The 14,998-nt window shown below is 42.5% G+C and overlaps 1 protein-coding gene across 7 annotated transcripts in view; it reads right to left on the reverse strand.

Moving 5' to 3' along the window:
- The window catches only part of cux2b (cut-like homeobox 2b), a 438,718-nt gene that overhangs the window by 246,704 nt on the left and 177,016 nt on the right, over positions 1-14,998 (reverse strand). For 2 of the 7 annotated variants that reach the window (XM_038787705.1, XM_038787739.1), the window contains exon 2: positions 2,189-2,264. The exons of the other annotated variants lie outside the window; for them this stretch is intronic. In XM_038787705.1, the coding sequence (XP_038643633.1) occupies positions 2,189-2,264 (76 nt within the window). The remainder of the gene's footprint in view (positions 1-2,188; positions 2,265-14,998) is intronic. 7 annotated transcript variants of the gene reach the window in all.

Below are 14,998 nucleotides of genomic sequence, written 5' to 3' on the forward strand. Positions count from 1 at the left end.
GGGTGAGATCCACACCGTTATTCACCCACACGGAAGAACGTGAATTAACCAAAGAAAAAAGAGTCAGTTTGGGTGGGAATCAAGTGGCGCTCCCCAGTGCAGGAAGAGATTGGGATGACATTTTTAAATGGCGGCCCAACCACTCCCCCCACCCACCCCCGGTCTCCGGTCTAGCCCACATTTAGAAATTTTATCAGCAGTGGCGAACTGAACCCGCCGGCTATAATGGCTCCTCAGAGACCGGGTCACCATTTTGAAAGGGTGCCCTGCTCTCTAAGTGAGCTTGAGGGTACCCCACTCACCCCACCCATGGATAATGTCACCCCCTGCGAACATGGCCATTACCCCACACCCCCCAAGTGAGGACACGCCGTTATGGAATCACTGAGGACCCCCTCTTTCAGGCCTACCCCCCTTTCTGGACTCCCACCCTTCACGCCCCCAACCTTTATGAAGCCCCTTCATCCACCCCCTCATCCCTCCTTTCATCAACATGACCTCTCTGGCCCCAACACTTGCCTCGGTTGAATCTCGCGAGACATCTTAAATCTTGCAAGAGGCCCCTCGCGAGATTCAGCAGCCTGGTCGCTTCCCCAAGTGGGGGCGACGAGGCCGGTAAATCGAGTCCAGTTTCTTGGCACAGTATCCATGCCTATTACCTATTATACAACACATAAGATCAGGCAGACATTGGCTTATTTTCAGAGGTTTTTATTTTTGCACAGGTCTTTTTTTGTTGTCATGGAAGTTAATGAAGACCATCAGACATATCTCAAGGTCACTTAGTTTATTGGCCATGTACACAACCTACTGAATAAAGCTACAAACCAAAATTGTTTATCTCACTCAGCTAAATTTATAGTCACATCGACCCTCTTATGGACTGACCTGTTTAATACTACACTCCTCTATCTTTCTCCCGATGCCGGTGTCTATGTATTTACATTGTGGACCTTGTGTTGCCCTTTTACGTATTTTCTTTTTCTTTTCATGTACTAAATGATCTGTTTGAGCTGCTCATAGAAAAATACTTTTCACTGTACCTCGGTACAGGTGACAATAAACAAATCCAATCCTCTCAGTTAACATACCACCACACGTGCTCGCTTCAGCAGCACATATATTAAAATTGTAATGATACGGAGAAGATTAGCAAAGCGTGGCACAGTGGTTAACACTGCTGCCTCATGCCGCCGAGGTCTCAGGTTCAATCCCGGCTCTGGGTCACTGTCCGTGGAGAGTTTGCACATTCGCCCCGTATATGCGTGGGTTTCGCCCACAACCCAAAGATGCGCAGGGTAGGTGGATTGGCCATGCTAAATTGCCCCTTTAATTGTAAAAGAAAATAAGATACTGGACCATAAACAAAACTTTTTTTTATTTTCAAGACTGTGCGGAAAGATCGATTCGCTCCACAAGCGATTGCGTAAGAAATATGGCTTGGTTATATTTGCAAACAAAATTTTATTAAAACAAAAGAAAAACAATATTTATAATAATAATCTTACACTGCAATGAAGTTACTGTGAAATTTTCCCAGTTGACACACTACAGCGCTTTATCGGGTACACTGAGGGAGAATTCAGAATGTCCAGTTCACCAAAAAGCCGTGAAGCAACAGTGGTAAACATTGTGCTACCGTGCCGACCTAGCAAGAACAGCTTACATATATCTCTGAGCCCCAACACATGATTTCCCATTAAACAGCACATAAAATGATCACACGGCTCTCAACTCCACTTATGCAGGCAGGCAACAATGATACTTGCATTTACAGAACATATTCCTGCTGTTAGTGCAGCTCCTTCAGATCCCTTTCCTAAAGCCTGTCTCTGCGCCAGCATCTCATGACCTCTCCTAGTGGCTTATCAAATCCTTCTCCCTCACCTGTTCAAACAAAATTCTTAGGGTTGCACAGTAACACAATGATTAGCACTGTTGTTTCATAGCGCCAGGGACCCGGGTTCAATTCCTGGCTTGGGGCACTATCCGTGCGGAGTCGGCACGAGTTTCCTCCGGGTGCTCCGCTTTTCTCCCACGAGACGTGTTTGTTAGGTGAATTGGACATTCTGCTCTCAAATGTGACCGACACACAGAATTATTTCTTAATTTTAAAATGTAAAGATAATTTAATGTTACGGAACAAAAGCAAACCCATGTATTTAAATGGGCATAATAATCCACTCACAACACTGGATGAAAAGCTCCCTTGTCTGTAGAATCTTGAGTTATGCTGTCCAAGTTCACACCATTGATTTCTGTATCTGTAACCAATACCAGTTTATACTGTACTCTGTCTTTGCCAACGTTGTTAAAAATAAAACATTATTTATCTGTACCTTCATTTCAAGACTTAGAAAAGAAAAAACAAACTACAAAGCAACCATCAAGCATTTCTAATGAGTGCACTTTGATGAGTGCAAATGATTTTGATGCTATAAAGAACACTCAAATTTAAATATCTATTAAGGATACTGGAATTAACTTGAATGTGAGCCAAATCTGCATTTTTCAATATTTGCATAATTCTGTTTTGGATTAAATACACAATATAAAATTCCCTCTGCTCCTTTACTTACAGAGTTAATTAATCACACACACAAAAAATAAGCACTGAAGATACCCAAGTGAATAGTGAAGGGAGCTGGGGGGGAGGGGGGGGGGGGGGATGTATCAACCAAGAGAGTGGATGTTGCACAGATGTGACCGTCGCACCATTCTCCGCGCATTACCCCCAGAGCCGGACATTTCCCAGCAGCTTTGTTTCACCATCCATGCATTGCTCTCAGGCCGTTGTGACGCCTCATTCATCATGACACAGGCATTCTCAGCCATATGATCATTTGAGAGGGGCAGAAAAAAACCCAGCCCAATCTGGGAGGAAAAGAAATCTGGATAAATTCTCTTCAACATCTGGTGACAGTCAAAACCGGTACAGATCATCACCACGACCTATATTACAGGATACCTGGACCTTCTACAAGGTGATCTCTACCACAGTTCTTGCCTACAGTTAAAACAGCACACAATCTGTTCACCAAGCAACCTGTTCTGCAGATCCGCAATTCTCTAGGAAAACATGAAACCGCAATATTTAACCTAGTTTTGCCCTTATTTTAAACTTGTGACATCTTTGGTCCCCCCCTAATCTTTCCAATGGAAATACGTTGTCCAAGCAAGCACAATTGATTCCTTTCATTATTTTGTCGAGAAATAAAATCAATTCCAAGGCTATATTTGAAAGTAAACAGATCTAGCCCTTTAGTTTATTTAGTATTGTAAACTTTTTAAAAATTTTCTTTTTTTTTATAATTTAAAGTGCCCAATTCATTTTTTCACAATTAAGAGCCAATTCAGCGTGACCAATCCACCGACCCTGCACATCTTTGGGTTATGGGGGTGAGACCCACACAGACATGGGGAGAATGTGCAAACCCCACACTGACAGTGAGTCGGGGCCGGGATCAAACTCGGGTCCTCGTGTCGTGAGATAGCAGTGCTACCCACTGCGCCAACGTGTCGCCCTTCTGATATTGTAAATTGGGAATAATCTTGCAGCCCCTTTCTATACCTTTTCCAAACCCACAATACCCCCAACCATAGAATCATAGAATTTACAGTGCAGGAGGAGGCCATTCGGCCCATTGAGTCTGCACCAGCCCTTACAAAGAGCACCCTACTCAAGCTCGCGTATTTACATTATCCCCATAACCCAGTAACCCCACTTAACTATTTTGTACACTAAGGGCAATTTAGCATGGCCAATTCACCTAACCTGCACATCTTTGGACTGAGAGAGGAAACCGGAGCACCCGGAGGAAACCCACGCAGACACAGGGAGGTGCGGTAACTAAAACTTTAAGTATCTGGCTGCATCACAGCCTGGTATGGCAACTGCTCGGCCCAAGATCATAAGAAACTATAGCCTAGTCCATCACGTGAGCCCGCCTCCTATCCATTAACTCTGTTTTCACATCCCACTGCCTTGGGAAAGCGGGCAGCATAATCAAAAATTCTCTTCCCCCCCCCCACCCCACCCACCCACCCAGGTTGTTCTCTTTTGCAACCTCTTCCATTAGGCAGAAGATACAAAAGTTTGAGAACGCTTGCCATTCGATTCAAAAACAGCTTCTTCCCCGCTGTTACCAGACTCCTGAACGACCCTCTTAGGGTCTGAACTGATCTTATGGACTGAACTGCGCATCTTATCTACAGTTGTAGCACTATATTCTGCATACTTCACCTGCTGTCTATTTTTATGTATTTTCATTATGTATCTCATGTATTTATCGAATGTTCTGTGTTTTCATGTATGGAGTGATCTGCCTGGACTGTACACAGAATACTTTTCACTGCACTTCGGTACATGTGACAATAAATCTAAAGTCTAAATAAGGCCAAATAAAGGTCTTGTACAAGGACAAAATGGTATGTTTATTTTGTAGAGAATTTTCCTGTGCATGCAACACTGTCCCCCTACTGGCTTGAGATAAAGCTTCACAGCATTGGTTATAAAGCTTTACAGACTGATGTTCTTTTTTTTTCACCTCTGTGAGATGTACATACGTGTAGCGTAAGAGCAGCAACCAAGCACACAACAGTGCACTTTTCAAAGTTAAACTCAGACCCATTCCCCCAACACATCGTGATCTGCTTGCAATTGTTTAGTACTCTCTACTGTCCGAACACTCTCATATTTTCATACCTTCTGCAAACTTGGCAATCATTGCTTCACCACCTGGATCACTAATGAAAATGGGAAAGAGCAGACGTTCTAACACTGATCCCTGGTAACCTTCTCCAAGTAAATCCAAATCCATTGGCAAGTTTCTACCAATGGGAATTCAGTGAACCCTATCCACTGTAGTAGATTACCATTATTCCTACAAGATGCTATCTTGTGAGGTACCTCATCAAAGGATTGTTAAAAGACTGAGTAGATAATGCCTCCCAGGTTGCCCTCATCCACAGCTTCAAAAAACAAATTCAGCCAAATTACTTCGACAAACATTGTCCTTTCCCCTTCTCAAAAGTCCAACTCCAATTATTGTTTCTCCCCAGCTTTGTAGCAGTAAGAAAATCACAGCTGCTGTTTAACCCCAGTTTGTGGCTCCCACAACTATGTAAATACAGACAAATGCAATAATCTGGCTTTGCACAAGGCAACTCACAAACTAGTAATAGAGCCTTTGTAAACTTAGTGTAAACTTTCATTCGCATCTCCCTTTACAAAAATCAAAGCAAAGAAGCATTCTCAACAGTAGCTTCGATTGTGCAGTGAGGAATTCATTGTGGCTGGGAAACTGAAACCACTTTGGCAAGGTTTTTTGAAGGAGGCGGTAGCAGGGTGGGTGGGGGGGTTTGGAAGGGAGAGAACTTTAAATAACAAGAGGGAACTATTTACATTGTCAATTAGAATAGGCGCCAAAATGAAAAGTTGAGTTAAATACAAACGGCTGTCAGACCTGTGGAGTATTTCCAGTGCTCTGTTTTTATTTCAGGTTTCCAGCGTCTGCAGTATTTTGCTTTCATTTTAAGGAAAGTTGAATTGTCAGTAGTTCAAAAAGGATTGGGGTAAATGGAGCAGAGGTCAGATCACACGAATGAGATGAGCTCGGGTTTGGAGGTAGGAGAGAAGAGTTGATGAATCAGGACTGGGGCAGAAACAGATGAATGAATTATCTGAATGCTCAGACAAATATCCATACGCCCCTTTCACTCCGTCTTTGTGGTAAAGCTGGGGGAAGTGAGGAGATGGCTTTAAAAAGAAGGCTGTTAGCGGAGAAAAGAAATTAGAGGTTATCATTACTCCTGGAGCAGTGGGGGTTCATGGCAGAGGAGATCGAAGGAAAAGGTCTCAAAAGGTCAAAAGAGCTTGGCTGATGTGTTGTTATTTTGTTGGTTGGCGGGTTGAAAAATCTGCAAGAGCAATTTCAATATGTCATTCATGAGCATGGGGGCAGTCTGCTACTGTAAATTATCTAGTCTCTTCATATTCTCCTCTCTCAGCAGCTGTAAAGATCTCCATCAAATTAACTTTGGCAGTTCTGGCCCAGCTATATTAGGATTGGTTCTATGTCACAACCCTACTCCCAAAGTTCGGCAAAAATTACTGGCAACTTATTCAGAAAGGTGATGAGAATAGCTGGTGTGGCCATTTGCATAAAAGCCACATGTGCCCGTTAGAAAGTACTCCCACAAGTTTGGGATTGTGCCTTGAGAGAGTGCAGGAAGCTTCACACAGGAACAAAAATATGTTTGATACAGGATCAGTGACAAAGCTAGAACAACATTTCATTTCATAAAACAAAACATCATCCTTGATGAGCAATTGGAAATAAATATCCTGGAAAATAATTGTCAGGTACAACTAGTCTGGAAACAACAGGAAGTAATATACTTCCTGTTAAGTGGTGTTAGGATCCCTGACGGGAACCCAACTATTTTCATATGGAAAACTGTAAGGAAATATTACTGCACCACAGGGGCGATAACACTGGCCAATGGGTGTATTTTAGGTTAAAACAAATTTAAATTTCAACACAGAATTCACCACATTAGCAACAAAGAAATAGCTTTACTGTTGCTACAACAGTTCTTAAGTAAAAGGACAAACCTTCAAGTTACTTCCTAAACCTGCCACTGTATTCCAAATAAGCAAAGCAATACATTTCAAATATCACTCATGAATGAAGTTAACAACCAGGTTTCTACTTGTTTTTCTCTGTGCAGAATCTTTGGAGAGAGAACCTTTCAGGATCAGACTGTAACACCTCTATTCAGGGGCAAAATTCTCCGACCCCCAGCAGGCGCCGGTTTTTTGCGCCGGTCTTCTGGTGCCAACCGCTCCGGCGCGGGGCTAGCCCCCAAAGGTGCGGAGAATTCCCCACCTTTGGGGAGACCCGACCCCGGAGTGGTTGGCGCCACTCCCCTACGCCGGGACCCGCCGTCACGCCGGGTAGGGGAGAATCCCGCCCCGGACGAGAGTTCTAGAACCCACTGACTCTTCAGACAGACCTGGCTCCTCCCATTAACTACTTCATCTGTACCCAAAGCACAAGACATTCTTTTGTCTCTTCTTACAAGATGTCCCTTGACTTGTTTAGCCAGGACCAAACACAATATCTCCACCCAGATAGTCCTTCAACCGTAAATTATATTCCAATAGCTAGCTAGCTGCAAATATGCAAATGGTCCTCAAGATCTATCAGCAGAACCCTTCACCTGAAAATCAATGATTACCACTCTTGTACAACACCTTACTCATAGCTCTAGCAGTCATACTGTCTGTATGTATTTTAACACAGGTTTTCATAATACTGCAAACAATATATTAAATATGACATTTTCTTACATTCATCACAATGGATACTACAAAAAGTTGACGTTAAAAAATGTACTTGTTGATGCAGACGTAATGACTGTGATTAATTAGAGAGAACAGTTAACAATTCAATTCTCAGGCAATATTATAGTCTGTAAGTGAACCTCACCTTTCTCTCCCCAGGGTTAGATGCTATGGCTGGCAAACTGTAATATAATAATTATAATGATCTTTATTAGTGCAACAAGTATGCTCACATTAACACTGCAGTGAAATTACTGAGAAATCACATGTTCCAGCCAGTCAAGAACAACCAGACAATCAGAATGGAGCAAAGTTTTTGTTTCTCTTCGTCTCAAAGTGGGATGTTTTAAAACGACAAAATGCCTCAACTGTGGAAGGAAATTGGCAAAGTAGGCCACTTTCCTCTGTTGTAAGCACATTTCCCGTTGGATATGCAAATACAGGCTAAGGCATCAAAGCTGTGAAGATTTATTTATCCTCTTCCAATTCCAAAGGGAGCGACATTAAAGATACTTGGGGAGGGAAGGCAGTGAGGGGCGGGGAGAGAGAGAGAGAGAGAGACTGAAGTGATTCAGCAAAAGAATTTTGGTTTTATAGCGGTGCACTTATGCATTATTGCAACTAATCTCTATAACTATTTCATCATTTTCCATTTATCTTGAGTGTTATAAGAAATATATGGGTTCAAGGATTGCATGAGAGTTTCAAGTCAAAAATAAATCTGACATTGAAATAATTTTTCAAGAGGTTGGTTGTCAGCCAGGCTGGTGGACTCGAATCCAATTGCAAATAGTGGGGGGGCAAAGGACTGGGTGAATTCCTCTCAGCAAACAGAATTTGGTATTATGAATTGCAGACTCACAGTAAGAAACCTGAGAATCTGTAAGGGCAGTGTAAATGAACCAATAGGTTCCTCTCTGCCCAAAACTTTATTATGTTCCTTCTAATCATTGGCTAAGTATTTCCAGTTCTTTTTCAATGGCACTGGTCATTATAAACAGACAATAAAGTGACAATTCATTTCATGCCACGAGAGTACTTAAATCAACAGGCAAATTCCTGCTAAAAGCATACCTTATGTATAAATTATCAGCCAACCTGTTGTTTTGCTCGTGTTGATGTGTTCTTAAGCAGCCAAATTTAGACGGTGCACAGGAAAAAAATGCTTATATACAGAAATACAGAAAGTGCCTTGTTCAAAGCCAATAAAGTTGCAGTAATCTTTAAAAACAGAACTCATATCTTGGATTGTGCATTTCCCTTTAATCTGTTACCAGGGTTACCAATCTCATTTGTTAGAAAATCCTGAATGATTGAAGCTCCTTGCAGCATCCCTGAAATTATAAACACTGAAGATCACACCAACAAAGCCTAAAAGTTGAAATGGAACTCAGAATCGTGATAGATTGTACTTTCAACATGCCCAACAAATGTAAAGCAATAAATCAGCAAAGACAGGACGACGTTGAACAGTAGACCCAAAGTGACAGGGTGCGAATCTGACAAAGCCATGGTCAAAACACACCTGAGTACTGTGCTCAGCTCTGATCACCAAGGCACAAAAGGGTGCATTCAAGCATTTGAGGCCGTGCAAAGAAAGGCCACAACTCTGATCTCTCATCATCTAGAAGGAGAGGCACGGACTGTACAGTCTTCTAAGGAGATGTGCAAGAGGTGATGTTATAACAAGAGAGAGTTAAGGGACGAACAAAGGGACACAGAAAAGGCACACTTAGAACAGTTTTCAGGAAACTTTTCACAAAAGAGTGATCAACGCTTTAAATGGATTCCCAGACAAAACTGCTCAAGAACCAACTGCATTCTATAATGGGAGTCGACAGGGTCATTCTGCACAGATGAACCCAGATGACCTCCTCCATTCACAATTATCCTATGAATTATGAGATCCAGTCATCGGAAAGAGAATTTCAAAATGCCAGCCAAGGTTCTGTTTACTATTGAGTACTTAACCTCTACCTCCTCATCCTCTGTGTCCGCATTAGCAGATAGCTCGCGAGGACAGAATCAGATCAGCTGATGGTGCACATGGTCCGTGTCGAGCCTCGCACATAAAGCATGGCCATTCAGGGGATGTGCTCGAGGCACACCATGCTGTGAAAGCACATTTCAAACGCAATTCTCACCTACAGATAAGGCTATTTTTTAAAAAACTGGATAGATGATGAATCAAAATAATGATAGCAATTCTCGTGTATTTCACACTGCGGGTGCCGCGATATTTTAGCCACTTAAATATTAAACATATAGTTATGCCACAGCAGAAATTAATGACTAACCTTTAATTTTCTTGCCAGAGTGACAGCAGCACTCAGATCAATAGCACTATTTCACCCCCTTTCCCCCTGTTCCAAAGGACAGGTCTCCAGGTCGCATAAATTGGCAAATTAATAGTGCAATGGAGATAAAATGCGTACCCTTGATCTATTACCCACAGAAAAAGAACCAGGAAGTCGGCACGAGAGATTTAGCTAAGGGGTATTTTATAGCCTATGACCGTCATAACGAAAACATTTTTCAAAAATCAATGACATTCAAATTCATTAAATGTTAAGCACTCCAAGCTTATAAATTCTAGCTCGTGAATCGTACAAGCCAGGTTTCTCTTCAAAAGCAAAGTATTTCAGAAAGGGGCATTTGATCAATATTCAACACGCATTCCCAAATTTATTAAAAGAAAGGTGACTTTTTAAAGCAAATTAGTGGTTATATAATTTAACAAGAATAGATTTTGCAAATATTAAAGTTATTTTCCCAATTCAGAAAGAGAGAAGCGGGTGTTATTTAGAACCAATAAATTCCCCAACTAAAATTCATTTGCAAGGCAAATGAGAGTCTGGATGGTGGCTGCTGAGTCACTCCTTCACAGTTGGTGCACTAAAATTGCACTCTGGTCATTTTTCTGCTATCTCATTGCTTGGCCTTGTGAGACAGATAACTGGGCATTTGTGTATAATCGGAACCGGATTTTGGGTGGAATAAAAACTGAATTCTTGCCCCATGTAGCAGTCACCTGTTTCACTGTTTTCACCCTTTACAGATTAGGCCTGATAACAGCAGGGCTGAAACCACATAGACGTATTTCAATAGCAAAGGTACACTTTGCGAGGATAGGTACCCATTTCAAATTGTTAAAAGTGGACATGAATGTGTGTAAAAAGTGCACAAATTCATAGAAACAGAAAAGAGGAGGAATAGGCCATTCGGTCCTTTGAGCTTGCTCCGACATTCAATATAATAATGGTTGATCCGCTATCTCAGTGCCATACTCCCGCATTCCCCTTTTGAGTGTAGAAATCAATTTCCTTCTTAAATATATTCAGTGACTTGGCCTCCAAAGCCTTCTTTAGTAGAGAATTCCACAGATTCACCACCCTCTGAGTGAAGATGTTTCGCCGCAACTCAATCCTAAATGGCCTACCCCATATCCTGAGATTGTGACCACTTGTTCTAGACACCCTTGTCAGGGGAAACAACATCCCTGCATTCACTCTGTTTAGCCCCATCAGAATTGTATTTGTTTCAATTAGATCCCCTCTCATTCTTCTAAAGTCCAGTGAATATAGGCCCAGTCAACCCAATTTCTCGTCACATAACAATCCTGCTATTCCAGGAATCAGTCTGGTGAACCTTTGCTGCACTCCCTCTCGGGCAAGCATATCCTTTCTTAAATAAGGAGACCACACAATACTCCAGGAGTGGTCTCACCAAGGCCCTGTACAACTGCAGTAAGGCATTCTTGCTTCTGTACGGGAGTTCTCTTGCAATGAGTGACAATTTGCCTTCCTAACTGTTTGCTGCACCTGCATGCTTGCTTTCCGTGATTGCTGTACAAGGACACCCAAAGTCCCTTTGTTTGTCAACATTTCCCAATCTATCACCATTTAAATAATACTCTGCCATTCTCTTTCTCCATCTGAAGTGAATAACTTCACATTGATCCACATTATACTGTACTGGATTTGCCATGTATTTGCCCACTCACTTAACTTGTCTAAATCACCCTAACGCCTCTTAATATCCTCCTCTCCACTTTCCTACCAAGTTTCGTGTCATCAGCAAACTTGGAAATATTACATTTGGATCCTTCTTCCAAATCATTGATATAAATTGTGAAAGGTTGAGGCTCCGTCTCAACTAGTCACCGTCTGCCGCTTCAAAAATGACTCATTTAATCCTATTCCCTGTTTTCTGCCTGCTAGCCAATTCTCAGTCTATGCCAATATATTAGACCCAATCCCATTGGGACTGTCAAGCTGTCAAAGCATCAAAGAACTGTCAAAACGGTCAAGGCATTTAACTCTGCTGGACCTTAAATTAAAATAGCTATAGTTTTTTTTTTAAATCACTGCTGGCTATATCATTCTGTCCGTTGGCATACACCAGCAGATTATCATTGCAGGATTTGTGCTGCATGACTCAATTAATGAACTAATATTATCACAGTGGGTTGCCTGTTAAATGAGCAGTTTGATTGACAGATCCAAGTGGCTATATAATAGAGATGAAGTACTTAACTGAAATATTTGTTTTCAAAAGAGATTAGGTGAAGGAATTTCTATGCATTGAATTTTTAAAATCTGATTTAAAAAAAGAAATAGTGATAATGTGTTTCCGCAGCTGCCGCCAAGGGGGGTGCAAGATAGGGTGCTTTTGGGGACGTGGGTCGGTGAAGGAAAGATCTCGGCTATCTACCAGCTGATGCAGGCGGAGGAGGAGGCCTCAGTAGAAGAGCTCAAAGCGAAGTGGGAGGAAGAGCTAGGGGAAGAGATTGAAGATGGAACGTGGTTGGACGCCTTGGAGAGGGTGAATTCCTCCTCCTCTTGCGCACGGCTCAGCCTAACTCATCTGAAGGTGCTGCATAGGGCTCACATGACAGGGGCAAGGATGAGCCGGGTCTTCGGAGGGGAAGATAGGTGCGGGAGGTTTTCGGGAGGCCCGGCAAACCACACCCATATGTTCTGGGCTTGCCCGGCCTTGGAGAGGTTTTGGAAGGGGGTAGCGGGGATTTTGTCGGAAGTGGTTGGTCTAGGGTCAGGCCGGGCTGGGGGCTCGCGATCTTTGGGGTAGCTTCGGAGCCGGGAGTGCTGGAGGCGAGAGAGGCCGGCATTCTGGCCTTTGCGTCTCTAGTAGCCCGGCGCAGGATTCTGCTACAGTGGAGGGATACGCGGCCCCGAGTTCGGAGGCCTGGATCAACGACATGGCTGGGTTCATCAAGTTGGAGAGGATGAAGTTTGCCCTGAAGGGGTCGGTGTACAGGGGTTCTTTCGGCGGTGGCAGCCCTTTCTCGACTTCCTGGCGAAGGGGTAGAGAGTGGTCGGTCTTAGCAGCAACATGGGGGGGGGGGGGGGGTTTGTTTTTGCGGCGGTGGGTTTGCTATGTTGTTATTTTCTTCTTTCTTGTATTGCTGTTGGTTTTTTGTTATTATTTATTGTGGGGGGGTGAATTCTTTTCTTGTGTTGGTGTGGAAACACGCCTTGTTTGTTTTAAATTGTGGGGAGAAAATTTGTTATTGAAAAACTTGAATAAAAATTATTTAAAAAAGAAATAGTGATAATGTTACTGGACGCAACTTTTATTTTACATCATCTTGAGGTTTGCCCATGGTGGATACTAAGTGAGTAGGCATGAAGAGGGTAATGACAAAGGGTAAATGGCATTGGTTAGTAAAGAGCTGTGAGGGGCTGTGGTGTTGGATAGAGGTGCAAGGGGCTATAGGGGTTTGGGCATTGATGGTAAGGAAGTCCACTGGATAGGAGGGAGGGAGGTGGGGTGGTGGTGAGGTTTTTTGTTGTTGTTTTATTGGTGTTCTTTATCCTAGTCTTTAACACAGCAAGTGGTGCATAGGGGCAAGTCTCCCAGCCAGTCCGCCTCTACACCCAGTAGCCTCAGCACCTGTTCAGGAGACATCGGACAAGACTTCCAATGCAGCCTGCAACGTTCCCCACCTCCGATCAAAAATCCCAACTTCCAGGCCTCTTTTTCCCAGGCCAGCTTTTTGGAGGGGTGAAAGGTTGTGAACCTGCACTCTCGACCTGGGAGCGTATATCTGGATCTACAGGGTCAGATCAATTGTGAAAAAAGAAAAAGAGTCCACAAGATTTAATTAAAATACTCAGGACACTGAAGAATAAGTCTGGATGAAGAGAATGCCTGGATTTAGCTTCTCTTGTGTGGAAATAATAAACAAAATACCCTTGAAAAGGAGGGCAAAATGAGCCTCATTTTTGTTACTTCATGTATTTCAGCAAAGGCGTTTATTTCTTTGTGATTCGAGTAGGCCATCTACATACAAATTCCAAAATTAATCTCAATTTATGATGTCCGAACAATTCTGAATTTCAGCTGTCAAACTGTACATCATTTTGTAATATACATTTTGCTGAAAGACTTGAATTATATCCTGTTCATGATGCAATTAAACACTTCACTGGAAATCAATGTAAAACTGATGAGCCCTGAAAATGGTGCATATGGTTTCGAACATTATAACATATTGCCTTCACTGGCAACCCTTTCAGTAGCAATTTAAATCTACTTACAGCTCCGGCTCCTAATAGTAACCCTTCAACAGATTTGTGCTCCATGATAAAAAAAATGTGAACATTTAAAAAAAATTAGTCAACTACTAAATTGTCCGTAATAACAGAATATTCATGCAGAATCAGCTGGATAATTTGTCCAAATATGGAGCTTCATTTTTCTCTCAGGATCTCAGTTTGCAACAAATTGCAAGACTGCATCCAAGGACACGACAAGAAATATTAGAAGGCGGCATTGACAAATGCGGCTGATCTAAGGAAACACACTCATACCTTTCAGTATCAGAACAGCGAAGTGTCAGCTTGAGTCACTGTCACCTCTGAGGGCTTAAGAGCACATTATCTCGGCTGACACATCAATAGTGTTTGTACAGGTTTTACCAGGTTAACAGGAGCTTCCTGGAAATCCTCCTAAAACACTCATGAGCAACACAAACCAGCATATATGAGAGGGCAATCACTGGGCACAAAATAAAAATGGAACCGCTACCCAGAGGAATTTACACTTATAATATCTACATTTAAGGGAAGCTAATAGAATGGACTGGAAGTCCAGCGGCGCATTGAGTATGTCCCTGCCTGAGCCAGCACTCGGAGTTCGGGTCCCACCCCAGGAGTTGATGGCCAAGGGGGTGACAGGCGTCCTATCCCAGGAAATTCCAGCTGTGGGGGGACAGACATGAGGACATCTGTCCGTAGACACGGAAGAGATGGATGGATGGAATGGATTTGGTTAAAAGGCAAACAGAATGGTCAGCTCAGCGTTAAGTTGGTTGTTTCCTACTGTTCAAGATGCTTGGGGAAGAACATTACCCAAATATGCAGTAGAACAGATTAGGGCTTTTTAAAAAAATAATGTTTATTGGAATTTTTTACAGAAAATATAAAAATGTAACAACAAGTAATAACATGCAACTAACTGCCCCATAACACCCACAAATCCCCCCAAACCGTAACATCACATGTATCACACTCCCCCCACACCCCCCCCAACAAGAAAACTTAACGATAAATTAAAATTAAATAAATCAAATTTAAATAAAATAAACAAACATAGTCATCGTTCCCCACCCCCCCCCGGGTTGCTGCT

The sequence above is a fragment of the Scyliorhinus canicula genome, chromosome 1 (assembly GCF_902713615.1).
Source record: "Scyliorhinus canicula chromosome 1, sScyCan1.1, whole genome shotgun sequence".
Taxonomy (NCBI): domain Eukaryota; kingdom Metazoa; phylum Chordata; class Chondrichthyes; order Carcharhiniformes; family Scyliorhinidae; genus Scyliorhinus; species Scyliorhinus canicula.